General features: G+C 37.5%; 1 protein-coding gene across 7 annotated transcripts in view; it reads right to left on the bottom strand.

Annotated features, from left to right (window-relative positions):
- Rhogef3 (Rho guanine nucleotide exchange factor 3) overlaps positions 1 to 16,024 on the bottom strand; it is a 127,103-nt gene that overhangs the window by 58,360 nt on the left and 52,719 nt on the right. For 6 of the 7 annotated variants that reach the window (XM_083038966.1, XM_083038964.1, XM_083038962.1 and 3 more), the window contains 9 exons: positions 10,793 to 10,958; positions 10,117 to 10,381; positions 8,478 to 8,770; positions 5,337 to 5,589; positions 3,686 to 4,614; positions 3,247 to 3,384; positions 2,610 to 2,992; positions 1,315 to 2,037; positions 658 to 1,111 (listed from right to left, as the gene is read on the bottom strand). In XM_083038966.1, the coding sequence (XP_082895092.1) occupies positions 658 to 1,111; positions 1,315 to 2,037; positions 2,610 to 2,992; positions 3,247 to 3,384; positions 3,686 to 4,614; positions 5,337 to 5,589; positions 8,478 to 8,770; positions 10,117 to 10,381; positions 10,793 to 10,929 (3,575 nt within the window). In that variant the 5' untranslated portion in view covers positions 10,930 to 10,958. The remainder of the gene's footprint in view (positions 1 to 657; positions 1,112 to 1,314; positions 2,038 to 2,609; positions 2,993 to 3,246; positions 3,385 to 3,685; positions 4,615 to 5,336; positions 5,590 to 8,477; positions 8,771 to 10,116; positions 10,382 to 10,792; positions 10,959 to 16,024) is intronic. The other variant, XM_083038965.1, reaches the window with a different exon arrangement.

The raw sequence follows: 16,024 nt of genomic DNA, 5'->3' as shown, positions 1-16,024 counted from the left end.
ATATGTTATAAAATTTTATATTATTTATCTTATAAACTTTATTGAAGAATTATTGAAAAAAAGAACTAAGTTTTTGTAAATATTTGTGTGTAAAATCGATACGAGACGAGAGGCTTGTGAATGTTTGAGCATTAAGAGCGGATCTATAGTTGTGCATTTTTAATGTAACATCTTGTATATAATGAATGCTATAACGTCGAGCATATTATAATATCGATTTCAAGAAGCTTGTTAATAAACGCGCCGGGTTGCGTAACACTCGCATCCAAGGCTTAATACTAATCCCAAGGATGTGCTACTAGCAAGGCTAAGCCAAGTCCCGGCGCGACTCGCGTATGCAGAGCACGTTTAATGGAATACCCGACGGGATTTCGATCCGAGAGAGCCAATTACCAGTGCAATCGACCGCGGCATAGTAGCCCGGCAACCCAGTAAACTTAACCGCAAGATTTAAACGCGGTCGGGTACTAATATTTAAGGCGAATCAATTCGGCGAGACCACCTGCCTCGAAATTGTTCTCCATCGTTTCGTTCGATCAGGCGACGAGATTGTCACGATTTACCATTTCTCTCTTTCTCTATTCGCGGACAAGTCGATGAGGCATATATCTATATGAGAAATATATGAAAAATATACTGTGTCACACAGGTACTCACCCATCCGCAGTGTTGTGCGTCAAGAAGGACTTTGGCAGCGACAAGGACCGCTGGTGAGGATCCAGGATGATGTCGTCAGTGAGCGAATCGTCGCCCCGGGTCGGGGCACTGCCGGGCCTGGACAGCGTACCATCCTTAGGTGGCTCTATCAGCGTCTTCAGGGAGCCGATCACGGCGTCCTCCATCGGCGTGGATGCGCCAGAGCTCTTCGGGTTTCGCGGGCTCTTCGTCACTGTGCGATCGGACGTGGTGATCCAGATATCGCTGCTCGAGGACGACGAGGTGGTCGTCGACGAGGAACCGATCGGGCCACCGCTCGGTGATCTACTGACGACATTCATTCCTTGGATGGGAGACATTCTCCTGTCCTTGTCGGCGCCCTCAAAAGATCCTGGGAAGTCGGGCTTCCGGTACACTCGATGGTGCATTTGATCTCTCTTTTCTACTCCGGAACCTATTTTATTTACAGAAAACATTATCGATGTGAGAAATTGTTCCCTGCTTATTAAACGTTAAAATAAAAATAAGCACTGTTTCATTGAATAAAGAATAAAATGTTTATTAATTAAAAAAAAAAATTTTTTTTTATACTTTCGTAAAAATTATTTAATATTTAGTGCAATCTCTTTTTTATAATTAAGTATATTTGTTACAAACCATTGCCGTTAATTCCCTCCAGCGGCGACCATCTATTGGTCTGCTTGAGCACGCCTTTGGATCTGTCTTGATACTTAGAGTTGGCCTGCTGGTTGCTTCTGTTTTTTCTCAAATTGTCCCTTTCGCGGAGCTCTCGATCATCCATCCGCTCCAGGGAAGCCGGCGACGAACTGGCGCTACCTCGGTGACTGCCGGTGTCGGAGAGCCTTTGATGCGCCGGATAGCTCTGCGACAGCTTCATGAAAACCGGCTGTGATGCTTGATTTGGTGAATACAGAGTTTCTCTTTGAGAACAGTGAGGCCAGAAGTCGCACGTGCTGCTGTTACAACGCAACTTCGTGTCTGGACTAATGCAAAAGTCCTGATTGATAGACGGTGCGTTCGTATTCGGCGTTGTGGCGCCTCTCTGCAACGTTCGCGGCCGCCGGGATTGCTGTTGTTGTTGCTGCTGTTGTTGCTGTTGCGATTGCTGTGGCTGTTGTTGCGGCTGCGAAGAGTTAAATACTTTCGACGATTGATGTTGCTGCTGCTGCTGCTTGGAAGATATAATGTAGACGTCGTAGGTGTTGGAAGTGCCTCGCCTTTGCTCTTGATTCTCGTCACGACGTTCGTAACGACTTCTTGGCACAACACGACTTCGTGTACCGTATAAATATTCGGTTACTACTTCCGTTTCCCGGAGAAGATTTTCGTTTATGGCGTCATCAGTAGACTGAGCCTTTCCTAAAGAATTTGGAAAAGAATCGAATACGAATTGAGATTAAATGGATTTAATCCATTTTAATCATTGACTTCATATCAATCGCATTCTTAGTGAAAATATTTCTGTTCACTCAATTTTTTATTAAATTTTTTATAATATTATATATATGTATATATATAATATTTTATGTGCTCTATTTTAATATTATATTTTATTTTAATATTGGTTTTTATATTATTATCGTTCTAAAAAATCTAAAAATTCTAAAAAAAGAATATATTATTATTTATATTAAAAAAAACTTTTTCTATACTCTACATATTTTTAAATTTTTTATAAAGCTTTGTATTTTATATATAGAATTTTATTTGAAATATAAAATACGTGTAGATAAGAAAATACACATAAAATTGATATTACAAAAGGGAGTAGTTCATCATCGACATTTTCTGAACACGATCATCATTCTTTCATAAGAGCGGCTTTATAAAATATGCTTACGAACATCTCCATGCCCAGCATCATGAAATATTCGATACACGTGTGCAGCATCAAAAGTTAATATATAGAATATTTGAGAGGCGATACTCACTATTCTGAAGAACGTGGCGCTTGGACCTCTCGTTTCCTCGATCATTCACGATCTTCATGACGACCCTGTGAGCCTCGTTGGATTCTCGAGAGAGATCTCTCTGCGGTCCAGTCGTTCCTGGTGATCTTTTCTCAGGCAATTGGAGACTCCTGGATCTTCTGACTCGGGATTGATGAGAATCGGGTGACATCTGATTCGTCCTGGCACTCTGATGCTGTCGCAAAGCATTACTGCGTCTGAAGGGATTAGGCGTCGGGGATCGTCCTTGTCGCTCCTCGCTGCTGGACGAAGAGGAGGACGAGGAGGACGAATTGAACATCTGTTTCCCCGACTCGGAGGATCCTGGTGATCTTCTCAATCCTTGTTGGCTTCTATGGATTCTCCTGTATATAACATCGCGAAAGATTCTCGTTGTGTAATATTAAAAAACGCGATGTAATATTAAATTTCTATTTTTCCCCCCTATACTTTTTTAGACAATAATAATTAATGTAATAAGTTAAAAAAATCAAAATTAAAAATATGAAAATAACTGTTTGTTGTGTGGATAAAAAATTATTAAATAAAATTTTTGTGATGTTTACTATTTCTTTGTTAAAATTCTATTTCTGAATTTCATCAGTTTTCATATGCCTACCCTTGTCTGTTAGGTGAAATTCGTTCGCCGTTGGCGCGAATTGACTCTGTGGACGAGTTCAATGCAAGAGCTGATGACGACACCAGACTGAGATTTAAGGATGAGCTGGGATTATCATCTTCGTCACCATCCTCATATCTAGCATTGAAAGATCGATATTTTTGCGTTGGACATTTTTATGTTTCTCTCATTTTACTAAAAATTTGCTAATTTTTACGTACATCGATTCATACGTATAGATTTTTTTATATTAATAGAAATAAATGTGTTTGCATGTGTGTGTGTGTGTTTGCACTACGTGTTTTAATTCTGCAGTACAAGATTATTCCTAATCTACCAAATATTTTTAATCAAGATAAAGCACGGTGTCATATTTAATCGTTAAAGAACTAAATTGGCCGACAAAGTCATTAATCGCAATTAGAATTTTTTTACATACCCTTCAACCGAAGAATCCGTGTTCTCTGCTAAGCTGGGCATGATGGACTTGGTGACGCAGCTGTCGAGACTTCTGAATCCCATCGATGACGACGACGAACTGGACGACTCGATATATCTCTGCGCAAACTGCGACCTTCTGGAGGACGACTGATCCTCCAAAGATTTGGCCTGCGCCATGCGATACTGTTGCTGCTGCTGCTGTTGCTGCTGGTTGGGATTCTGTCTCTTCGATCTGGAAGGCGCCGAACCGAGATTTTTTCTAGATCCGGACGGTAGGGAACTCCAGTTCACTTGGTGAGGCGGCGGGGTCGGTGGCGGACTGATGATGTCGCTGTCGACGATGGCGTTCGATCGTGGCAGGAAGGGCGCCTTGCTGCCGTAATTGCTGCGTCCAGCGGAGGAGTGCCTGGAGGAGGACGATTTTCTGCCGGTGACGGCATCTTGAAAAGCCGGCGGCGGCGATATAATCGGAGTGATCGATGGCGGCGAAAATGATTCCGGGATGCTGTGCGGCGACGTGCAGGCGCTGGTCGTGATGGAGTCGAAATCCTGGTTGTGCAGCGCAAGGTAGTCCGGCCTTTGCGAGTCAAATCCTCTGGCAAAATCCTGCGGATACTTGCCCGGCTCGCTGTTGCAGTGATAATCTGCTAATTTGATCGTCGCGCGTCGTGATATCGGCAGAGTGGTCCCAGTAGTGGTCACCAGATTGCTCTCGTAAGTCGCACGACGATTCTCGTCGAGAGACCGCTGTTGCACTTGAACCCAGCCGGAACGCCCCAGGTAAACGCCATCGACCTCGCGATCGCACCATCGCACGGGTGACAGCTCGCGGCTGCAGTCGCCGCTGATGAACAGCTCGCCTGACGTGCCACTATTACCCGAGAGGAAGGAGTTCGTGGCCTCACGTCGGCGAGAACTGGAGGATACCTGCATAGGCAAGCATTCCTCGTCTAACTTACTAAACCTTATCCCTTAACTTCCCTTTTCTCGCGTCACATTTATTTACAATATTTAATTACGTTAAAATTTAAATAACACAACAGAGTTTGACTTTAATAAAAAAAAGCAGCATTTAATTTATGTTATAATTATATATATTAATTTAATTTATGTTGGAAAATTGATTTGGAAAAATAAATATATTATCTCTACTCTTTCTCTCATTATTTTTTTTAAATATATTTTTCAGTAATTAACAGTTCTATATTTATTATGCTATCATAGTGTTGTACTACTTAAGTAGTAGTACAACTTTAAATAACGTGACAATTAGAGTTAGTTAAAATCCAAAAAAATAGGTACGACACTATGATTTCTCATTATCTTTTTTGTAATGATTAGAATGTAAAATAATTATGGGATAAATCACATATAAAGCCATCATCGTAAATATTAATTATCTCTAATTGTGATTTAAACGATTCATTATCTTTTTTTTTTTCGAGCAAAAAACAGGATAGAGAGAAAAAGAATCAACACTTCAACTTTTAATTTTAATTAAACTTCGCAACTTTAATTAGTATTAACTGCGACGAGATCTATAGTGTTATTAGCCTTTTGAACTCTCGCGCATGAGGTCTTTATATCTCAGATTTCGCAGATAGACTGACAGAGACGCCAATTTACGTCTAATATAGGAGTCTGCTTACCTGGCCATGACTGTCTTGTCGATGCTGCTTAAGATTTGACGTCGACGTGGTCGACGTGGATGTATCGTGACGTTTCAAGGATGGAATCGAGCTACCGCGGCTGTAAGATCCCCGCGCGTTCCCTCTGGATTTACCTCTGCTGCCTGCTGTCTGACTCTTGTTGCTGCTGACGCTGTACGAGGAGCCTTGGGAGCCGACCTCCCAAGGGTCCGCCGACGCGTTGCGCAGATGGAGGATCGACACGTTTGGGCCCCTGCAACCAAAATTTTCCTCCTTTCCAATTCAGCTCAAAAAGCGCCGAGAATATAATACAATCATAATATAATCATTTCTTTTTATCTCGACACATATAGCAACGCTTATTCTTGAAATAAAGTTTCATACAACATTGATTAGCATTTATATGGTGGCGTTAGGGCGAAATTCGTTGAATATAAATTTGAATTTTATTCCATGTGTTTAATAATGAGATAAAATAAATATAAACATTTAAATATTCGGAGAATTTAAGGTATATATGACGTTTTCGTTATATATATATATACTATGTCCGTTTCATTTTATTATCTTTTTCTTTTTAAACGGCACACGATTCTTTCTTTTATTGTATGTCATTTATTGCAATTTTTGTGTGTGTAAAGGGATATATAATTTAACTTTAATTTTAATTTAATTTGACATATAGTTAATTTCTTAATTTAATAAATTTTATAAATTTTATAATTCTTAAACCTAACCTAACCCTAACCTCTTAATTCTTCGCTAACAATAAGATCGATGAAGGAGCAATCGTACGAGAATTCTTTTGCGCAGCTGCATAAACTCGTATCCTGTTTTCGTATTTCTTTGATTTGCTATCATCAAATCTAGAACTTCGCTTTATTTCGTTGTGAAAGTAAATCGATTCGCGATGTACTTTTAGTATCTCCGGGGATTTTACGCGACAGTCGGCACAGGAAGCATCTCGCCTCCGCCGATGTCTTGAAGTAAGATAGATGCGCGCGTTTTTGCTTATACATACGTCTCCTTATCCACTTTTTCCCCGCGCGGTATCTTCATTTACTTTTCTCTCGCATTCGACGATATCTGTATCATACCTGACGGTCCGGCAATGAATATTTATAAAGCGAGATTATACATCGAGAATATACGAAAAGGAGGAAGAGAGACGCAGAAAGCGGGAGAGAGAGAAGACGCGCAGCTACGTTCAGGTTGCATTGCGTGCATCTATGCATTGGCTAAAAAACCAACGTCAGATATTCGGACAGTTTTCCTCGGATGAGATCTTTTCGCGAACAAAAATGCATCCTCGCCTATATCGTTTATTTTTCTATTCTTCCTTTTTACTTCTGTCGTTCTCTGTGTCTCTTTTTCCTCGCGTGCTTCTTGTCATATAGGAAAAATTCTGTCACGAACCATCATAAAAATATTACATTTCACGCTATACGAGGAGATGAAATTTTTTTTCACAGGAATATTAAAAAAATTTACGATTTCAGAGCTCGTCGTAAATTTCTTTATATAAGGCGAACCAGGGATATGATTGATAGATTGAATATGATTGATCTTACGGTCTGGAACAAGTTCATCGTTCGAAAGATTCACCTTCGTTGCGATTAATGCGCGATCAAAGAAATCTCGCAGAAGATGAGAAAAACGTTCGCGAAATTGAAATTCTCTGGAGGAGAATTCGAGTCGCGTTTCAAAGTCTTGCTGATGCCGCCGTATTAGATGCAATTTTGATCCGCTGGATAAATTCGAAATTAGCTCCTCGAAAGCGCTTTAAGAGCTTTTAGTCGGCAAAGTCATTGAAGAAGACGTGCTATTTTACGAGAGCTTGAAGTTAATTTAACGGGGTGTGCTGAAAAGAATTATTGATAAAAAATAGAGAATTTTTCATTGAATTTACATGAGGAGCGCAAGGCTCGGTATAATTTATGGAACCGTCAATTAATTCGAGCTAAATGTCCACATGAAACTATATGAAACTAGGTGACAAAGCGTATTTCGGGTATATTACTCGCTGCGAATAACCTTTGGTCGATATCGCTCCACATATGGCTGACGATATATGTATACTATATGCTCTAAGGACGAAACGCGCCGAACAAGTCGAGCGGTCGCTATCGAATGAGACGAGAATATCTGTCCTCGATTAATCATATTTACCTTTTAATCGACATGGTACGTAGAGTGTCGCTCGCTTCTTTAATCGTGGTGCTTTAAATAGAATCGTTCTTTAAATAAAACGATCCTGTTAATCCAAACAGGAGACGAGATAACCACCGTCTTTGTCAATCCACAGGCTGCAGAATTGTATTTCTCATTTGTGTTATGTATATCTATATCTGTTATATTTTTCATCCAAAATTGATCTTTTGCATGCGATTGCAAATTCGTTATATTTGCGAGTATGATGACAAACGTAGACAAATATTTTTTTGGATGATTTAAGCTTTTTTTGTCATGCACTATTTATAAAATTTTTTTATTGTGTGGAAATGTTTTCAAAAAAAATCTCTAGTTATCTTTGCAGATTAGTGGATGGGCGATCGGCCTTGATAATCTACTGGATTCGGCATTTGTCCAAAGAATTCTAAATTTCTTCGTGTAAACAGATTACGTTCGAGGACGAGTATCCGAGTGTATAAAAGGCGAGAAGAGACTGGTCCTCGCGGTAGTCCGTTGGGCCTCATGAAATTTACATCGTATGTAAACACTACTAACATCTAGACAGAATCTAGGAGGAAAAGGGAAACTCAAACAGAGTGACGCGATGGGGCGAATATTTTCGCTCCGTTCCGATACGACACGGACGTTAATCCTGCGAGATCAGATTTCGTCCCGGATGTCTTTTTCAGCGACGCAAGTGGAGGACACTACACTGTTCTAACACACGATTTTATCAGACACAACAATAATCATTGAACGAAATTTTTCCAAATGCACATAAACGCGCAAATTCGATTTTTTTCAAGTTTTCTGATCTTGTACTTCTATTCGGATACTCCAAGAGCAATTATCAAAAGCACTGCGCGGTGGCCATCAGTCGCGAAATTCGTAGGACACTCACAAAACGTAATGAGACTATTCCGGTCGCAGCGAGGCTGAACGAAAAGCAAATAAAATGCGCAACGTTACCTATCGATACGCGAGATAGGATTGGCGATCTCGTTCGTATCTGTAGCCGGATTGACTCTCCGCGGCGGCAGAGCGGGAGGCACGGTCTGACCGGGGGCCTGACTCGAGGACGAGGTCGAAATGGGCCCTCCAACGCCCACGTTACCCCCACGTATCCCATCCTCGGCCGAATGTTGCCTCGAGGACTGCGAGTTCTGCGACAGCCAGCGGCGCCCGGTGCTCCGCGTCACCACCGTGGGTCCGCTAGGCCCCGGCTGATGACCTACCACGTTCCCACCGTCCAGCGATGTGCTCTGTAACACGAAAAAATTCAACGGTGCCAGTTTTCGTGGGCACGCGAGAGAAAATCTGTGGGACGTAACTTGTTAACAAGTTATTCAGACGAGAGAAAGAAGTATTATATTTTTTTCTGTGTATACAAAATTCGCTGAAATAAATGATGATTTAAATTTCCGCGATTTTATCGATAATGTCTCGATTTCAATCGCCGAGACTTTTTCTGAAAATGGCATCGAAACGAAAATGTAATCATATATCACGACGTCATACCAAAGTTTCTCTTTTCTTCCCGCCCGTTTTTAGCTTTCCTTTATTAATCGCGACTCGTTAGCGATTACCATTATCGCCAGCCACGATCGTTATGAAATTGTGTCAATCGCTAAGAGGGTCCACGTTAGGGTACCATTATCGTTACATCGAATCACGGGCTAAACTCGCGTGGCCATATAAACGCGCTGCGCGGCTGTTTCTACTTCCAAATACGGTCGAAGCATGTATACGAGCGGTTGGCAGGCTGGCGCAACTCCGTCGTGTGTCGATGAAAGTATTTTTATCCTCATCCTGTGTGACCAAGAAGAAAACTCGTCCGTCGGTTGGTCTGTCGATGAGTCGCGAATTCCGTCGAACGTGCGTGTCGTTGTATTGACTTTTATTACTCCGTGCGTAAACCAATATTCCATTGACGCGCTGCTCGATTTTAGAACAGCTGTCAATTTATTTACAATGTTGCAATCGATCGAACACCAAATAATGAAGAAATTGGCTTTAAAAAATATATATAAATTCTTTTTTTAAAGCCGGAAATTTCAATCGTTTCAATGTTGTAACTGCGCTATATATAAAGTCAGCGAGATTAAAAAAATATTGCGAAATACCGATCAAGAAATTTAATTATTTAATTATTGCGCTAAGTTTTTCTAATTGCAATTGGATGTTTGATTAGTAATATCAAATATGATTTTAGGCAAAATACAACAAAATAATCTCCTTCTGTCAAGATTGATATCAAGTACAATCGGATTATCCTGATGCACTCCAAAAATTAATATCGTGAGTGTTGTTATAAAAGTCGTGCTACAGAAAAATACTGTGCATCGGGAAACTACGAAAGGCAGACATTCTATCTGTAACCGTGCTATCTCTTGTCTATACAACAAGCACGGTAATAAACATTTTAATTCATAAAAGTGACTAAGTTAAATCTCTTTAAGAATATCTAATTAACTTCTCCTATCAATATTTTGTTTCTGAAAAATATTCAAAGGAAAATATCGCTTCGATGGCTCTCATTATAACACAATTAAATAGCGATAGCAACAATAAAATAAATTAATTAAAGAATTCAATCTCAAATACATACATTTACGTGATTCTTTCTGGACGTAACGGACGAGTCCTGCGAAGATCCTCTTACGTAATGCCGAGCAAAGACCTCGGCGAGCCTGGATCTTCCCGAGCTCGTAGCATTCGATTTGGATTTATTTGGCGGCGAGCCATCGGCGACGCCCGTTAAATTCGGATTGCTGCTCTTGCGCTCCGGAAAAACTAAGTGCTCGATGTTCGGCGTGTATCCAGGATCGTTTCTGACGATATCCTGGAGCGTCACACGGCTGGGTCCGCCATTACTGCAATAATCCATACATAGTGCCAAGTTTCGTAAATTGATCCTGGCTGTCAATAATGATGTACTTTGACTACTTGAAGAAATATAAATGTCAGTTTATAAAGGATTCGATTTTTAATCAATATTTTTTAATTAATTTCACGAATTATTCCATTCAAGTGAATTTTATATATAACTATCAAATAACATATTATTTTCTCTCATCAAATTGTGCCATCGCGCAGTCTCAAACATAGCCATTAATTTTTTCTCTCTGCTCAGAAGATAGCTTTAAAAAAATTTCTCTGTTTTATTAATAATATTATTCCTATATATTTCAATATTTATGTGAAAAAGATATATTTAAATTATCATTATTTTTTCAATTACTGATAGATACCAATTCTTGATTAGTTGTAAATTATGAACTAACCTGGGCCCGAAACCTTGCGACTGTTTTTGTCCGCGTCTCTTCCCGCTGCCACGGCCAGGCTTGATATTCGTCGCCTCGGCCAATTGCAGCAAACGGTTCCGATGCTGCCGTAACAGCGGGTCTTCCCGACGATTCATTCTATCCTGTGCACCTGGAATCCTGCATTCTGAAATCATTCAGAAAAAGAAAAATGTTAATTGAAAGATCATTTGATCACTTGCTCTTTGATATCTTTACGCGACGCAGTTGTATTTTTCGCACAACTCACACGATGATACTTTTATTATTTTTACATTTTGAATAGAATAGAATAAAACCTTTCTGGAATAGAATAAAACATTCTTTCAAAGTATAATAATAGAAAAAATATTATATAATAAAGCTTTGTATAAAACACTAATGAGAGGCCTATGTAAAAAGAATTTTTATCGGCGCGAATAGAAGAAGCGTGACATTTGCGAAAGAAATAAATTAATCCAAATATATAATACACAACGTCTGCAATAACGAATAATTTAGTAAAATATATCTTGTTTATAACTTATTATGAAATTCATAAGAGTGTAAAATACCGCTTTTAATAGTTCTTTCAGCGAATTATTTGAGATCAGAGGCAAAATTTATACTGCGGCACATTATTTGCGCCGCTTTCCTCACTCGTTTGCTCTTTTATATCTCTTTGATGCGAAGAAAGTAGAGAGAAAGTAGATATATAAAAGAGGGATGAGAAAAATGATGTCCTTTTCTGCCGCAGGAACATCGGTCTGTCGGCTATTGTTTCAGAACGCCGGCTTGCCTTTAAAAATGCTCTCCTCTCACTTCTCGAATGAGAGGTAGTAGTTTCTTCTTACGTAAAACGTTATAAATTCATATTTTTTTGTAAAAACGATAGTTTTCTCTTTTATTAATATTTCACTCCATCATAGGTATAACATTAATTGTAATTAGAATTTGTATATCTTTGTCCGACATTCCAAAAAAAAAATATTTTTTATAATTGAAGATTAAAAGAGCAGAAGATGTAGAAAAAGATGTCGTTTCTAAAGTATCATTAAAATCGCGTGCTTTTTGCTTCTCATATTTCAAATATTCCAGTTTAGTTTATTCTAGTAATCTTCAGAATTTCTTCTGAAGACGTCGCATATACTTGATTATATCACTTAACGCTTTAATCTTTGCTCATGGCAGCTTTATTATGATAAATGGCAGTTCGATGTAACGGATGCAGCTTCTCTTCTCACATTATAATCGACAGCAATACATTTTCTCCATATAGTATTAGCGCCTGACAATGGCCCATCGCTATCGAAGATCAGTTAAAATTCGAAAAGTTGATCGCAGACGCAACAAAAAGGAGTATGTCGAAAAATTTAATAATGTCGAAAATTATGAACAAAATTAGCCAGTGATATTTGATGTAAATATTCCGAACGTTTGTTAAGTGTTTTAACTTCCGTTGCATCATTCAACGTTTTCGATACGTGAAAAAATAAATAAATATCAAGAGTCTAAAAGTATTAACATTGTGATGGACATATAGAATGTTCCAGGATTTTCTTTCAATCAAAGATACTTGTAAAATTGCATCTTGAGTTGCATCTTGAAATTCATCAATCTTCGCTGCAGCTCGAGCGAACATATCTACAGCCGACAATTTTTTCACCGCATCGAACTCGCCAACTTGATGCTGATGCGCCTTAAGCGACGATTTTACTTCCCATTACAAATCGTTTTCCGATTCCATTAAGAGTCCTCGCTTTCTTTTGCAGCTCCTGGATACGTTGACACGTAATCTGTATTTCAATTCAGTCGGGCTCAATGAAAACCTCATTGAAAATCGCCTCTTCAGAGTGGAACCTTTCCCGCCAGTCCATCGGCGACAACTCCATTTAGTCAAATTTAACAACGATTTTTCCTGTCCGAGTTCCATCGCGCCGCAAAACGTCAAGATAAGACTGGAATCGAGGGATTTAAAAACCAATCGGACATTGTGCGAAAAAGATTCGGCGTATGTAACGGTTTTTTTTAAATCGATTAAACGTTCTGCAAAACCACATTTCTTTCACCCAATTGATTTAAAGAATTAGAGTATTAAACGAGATATTTTATAATTTTATTAGAAAGGCACAAGGGAGCGAAAACATAACTTTCGAGAATTGGGGATCACGTTGGCGTTGGTGCGTCGTTAGTTTTATTCTGCGGATTCCGTTCGAGGAATCACAGTGATTCGAAATGTAATTTGTTGCCCATAAAAGTATCGTTCGTTTAGAGTTATCGTCACCGGCGGCAGGTAAAAGAAAAAAGACGCGGAAGCGGCGCGAAATCAAAGAGCGAAGCGCGCATGGTTGCTCGTCGGGGGATGATCGGATTTGCGTGCATTTGGACAACGAATTGCGAGACGTACGATGGTAACCCGTTCCATAAATTGCGAGTTCTGATTGAGATTTACGAGTGGAAGACGCAAGCACGCGCGCACGTTGCGGCGCTCTTTAATGCGAGAACCACGAAGTGCACCGTGAGTTCTCCAATCGAAATTTATGGTTGGGTACCTTTCGCGAAAGAAAACAAGAAAAATGAGAGAGAATGAATCTCGCTTGCAGAAGAAGATTCTATTGTAAATTTGTATAAGGCCGTCGCGAATATTTCGATACTTTTAATCATTTCTGTACTAATATATATTATTATATATATATATACGATTTACAAATTACAAATTATACAAATTAATTACTAATATTTAATATAAATTTTCTATATTCTATATTTTCTATATAATATATATTTATATATTATATATAAATTTTATTATACAATATTTATAGTATATTTATATATGGAATCAATTTTAAGCAGCGACTCTTAGAACTGACTTTTTTATAAACATTTATCGCGATTAAAAACTGCCAAGGATATATAAAGTTTCACGAATTAATCTCTGATAACAGATAATAAAATATTCTTGTCCTTTATATTAAATCAAAAACAGATTCTACTTTGATGGAACTTTAACGAAATCTTGAATTTGCACGTTCATCTATATTTGTAAGTCGATTATTTGCAAATTCGACAATTGCGCGAGACTTCATCAAACTGAAATGAAATAGAATGATATGAATATTCGTTTTGAATATTCCTAGTCTGCGCAAGCAATGAAAAGGCAGAAATTGCGCAATATAAGAAGGGAAGATTAATATGTGATGAATTTTGGGGAAGGAAGGCTCCTAGTTTAATACAGACGTCACTGTAGCTGGAATTTTATCGTTAGAGTTCTACCCCAGCATCGGATAGAGTCACGTACTTCGATAACATGAGTCCAGATTTGCCGGACATATGTTCCAGGATCATTGCCAACTTGTGCGAAAGAACGCGAATCGCTGACAAAAAAATATAATAAAGAAAACAAAGAAAGAAAAATTTATGAGCGTCACATGAATGTTGCGCTATCGCCACTATATCAATTATGATTAGTATACAAATATAATTAAAATTAAAATAAAAAATATTAAAATAAATAAATAAAAATAAAAGTGCTGTGAAAGAATATAAGAGATATAAATTATATAATATGAAACAGGATATATATAAAAAATATATATATATCATGTAAAAAAATCTATATTTAAAATCTATATTTAAAAAGGTCAAATTAAATATCTATATTTAAATTTAAAAAAACTTAAAAAAAAACAAAGTTTTAATCTCCTATTTTATTATTTTTAAATGTATAATTGATCAAATAAAATGCACTGAATAAAATCTTATATCTGTCGGCGCGCAATATAAGAGTCGAGAAGATTCATTAGTAGAGCAGGATATTTTTCTGTAGGCGTTGCAATAAGTCACGATAAGTTAAAGAAGACTCGTCGTAGCTCCGCACGTGTAATTCTATAAAAAATATCGTCAGTATCTTAAATTTTTGTTATTACAAACAAAATTTACAATTAAACGAAAAAAATATCTGTAATTTTTCAAAACGTTTAATTAATCTAAAAAAAAAAAGTTACATACACCGAATCTTTTTCGCACAATGTCCAATTAGTTTTTAAATCTCTCGATTCCAGTGTTTGCATATCATTTTACAATTTGATGACAATATTACTGGATTTCTTCCTAATCTCCATATCTTGGAACTTTAATCTATATAACCCTAAAGCTCGGTATAGAAAATCAACAAACCAAAAGCAGGACGTGTTAATTAAAAATAAACAATCAGTCATATTTAGTAAGCGGATTAATGTTGTTCAGTTATAGTAAAAACTTGAATAAATCTTAACAGAAATCATTAATATGATATAAGCGACGTTAAATATTTTCTCGTATTCTATTAGATATAAATAAATAATTTGTTTAATATAAAATTCTCGTATAAATATTATCTATTAATTAGTATGTCGTTATATGCAGAAAAGCTTGTCGTTATATAAAAATTTATCGCGTTTTTTCACAAGTTAGATCAGCTGAAACAAATTAATTCGATGTGCAGCGTAAAGATAATACACACATAATTAGCGACAATCGATAGAATATCAATGAAATGGCGAATAGATATTCTTGGATTAACTTAAATTAAACATTATGATAATTGCAATTCCGCGGAATTGAACAAAGAAATACACGGAATTTTAGCAGTAAATTTATTTTTTATGTGAATACTTATATTCCTTTCGAAAAACTCTAAAGGATATAGTAAAATTCTTGCAACACACTTTTAAATATTTTTGAAAAAACGGTTTCTATTTTATAAGTTTTTTGTGAAAGATCACGATTAATACAACAAATAAAAGTTTTTGAACGCGATAACATTTAAGTGCCAATTTGCGAACAATGCATACGTATACACACGAGATTTATCTGACGGTTACCATATATGTTCGTGGTTAAATACAATGATAGAAATTTTAAGTTAGAACGTAACTATCTGTGTTGAGAGAGAGAAAGAAGAAGAAAAAGGAAGAAAGAAAAAGAAAATGACGTGTTCGTGAGAACATGATAAATCACGTAAAAGCTCTTCAAGCTCGGCTACCATTGAATTACGTCGGATTTTCAGAACTTTCGAAAAGCTTTTCAAGAACTGACGCTGTCCCTTGATGGCAGAAATTCGAAGCTACCATCATTGCATATAATACCAGTTTAACTTTTTGTTGATTGGCATTTGTTTAAAATATCAGTTTGCATATAATTATAATTTTGTATGTGAAGATTGTGATTATTTGTGAAGATTATTGCTTTCTG

The sequence above is a fragment of the Prenolepis imparis genome, unplaced genomic scaffold (genome assembly GCF_030444845.1).
Source record: "Prenolepis imparis isolate NDT839.2.m4 unplaced genomic scaffold, iyPreImpa1.0 SCAF_5, whole genome shotgun sequence".
NCBI classification, from domain to species: Eukaryota; Metazoa; Arthropoda; class Insecta; order Hymenoptera; family Formicidae; genus Prenolepis; species Prenolepis imparis.
This window is presented reverse-complemented; position numbering and strand designations above follow the sequence as displayed.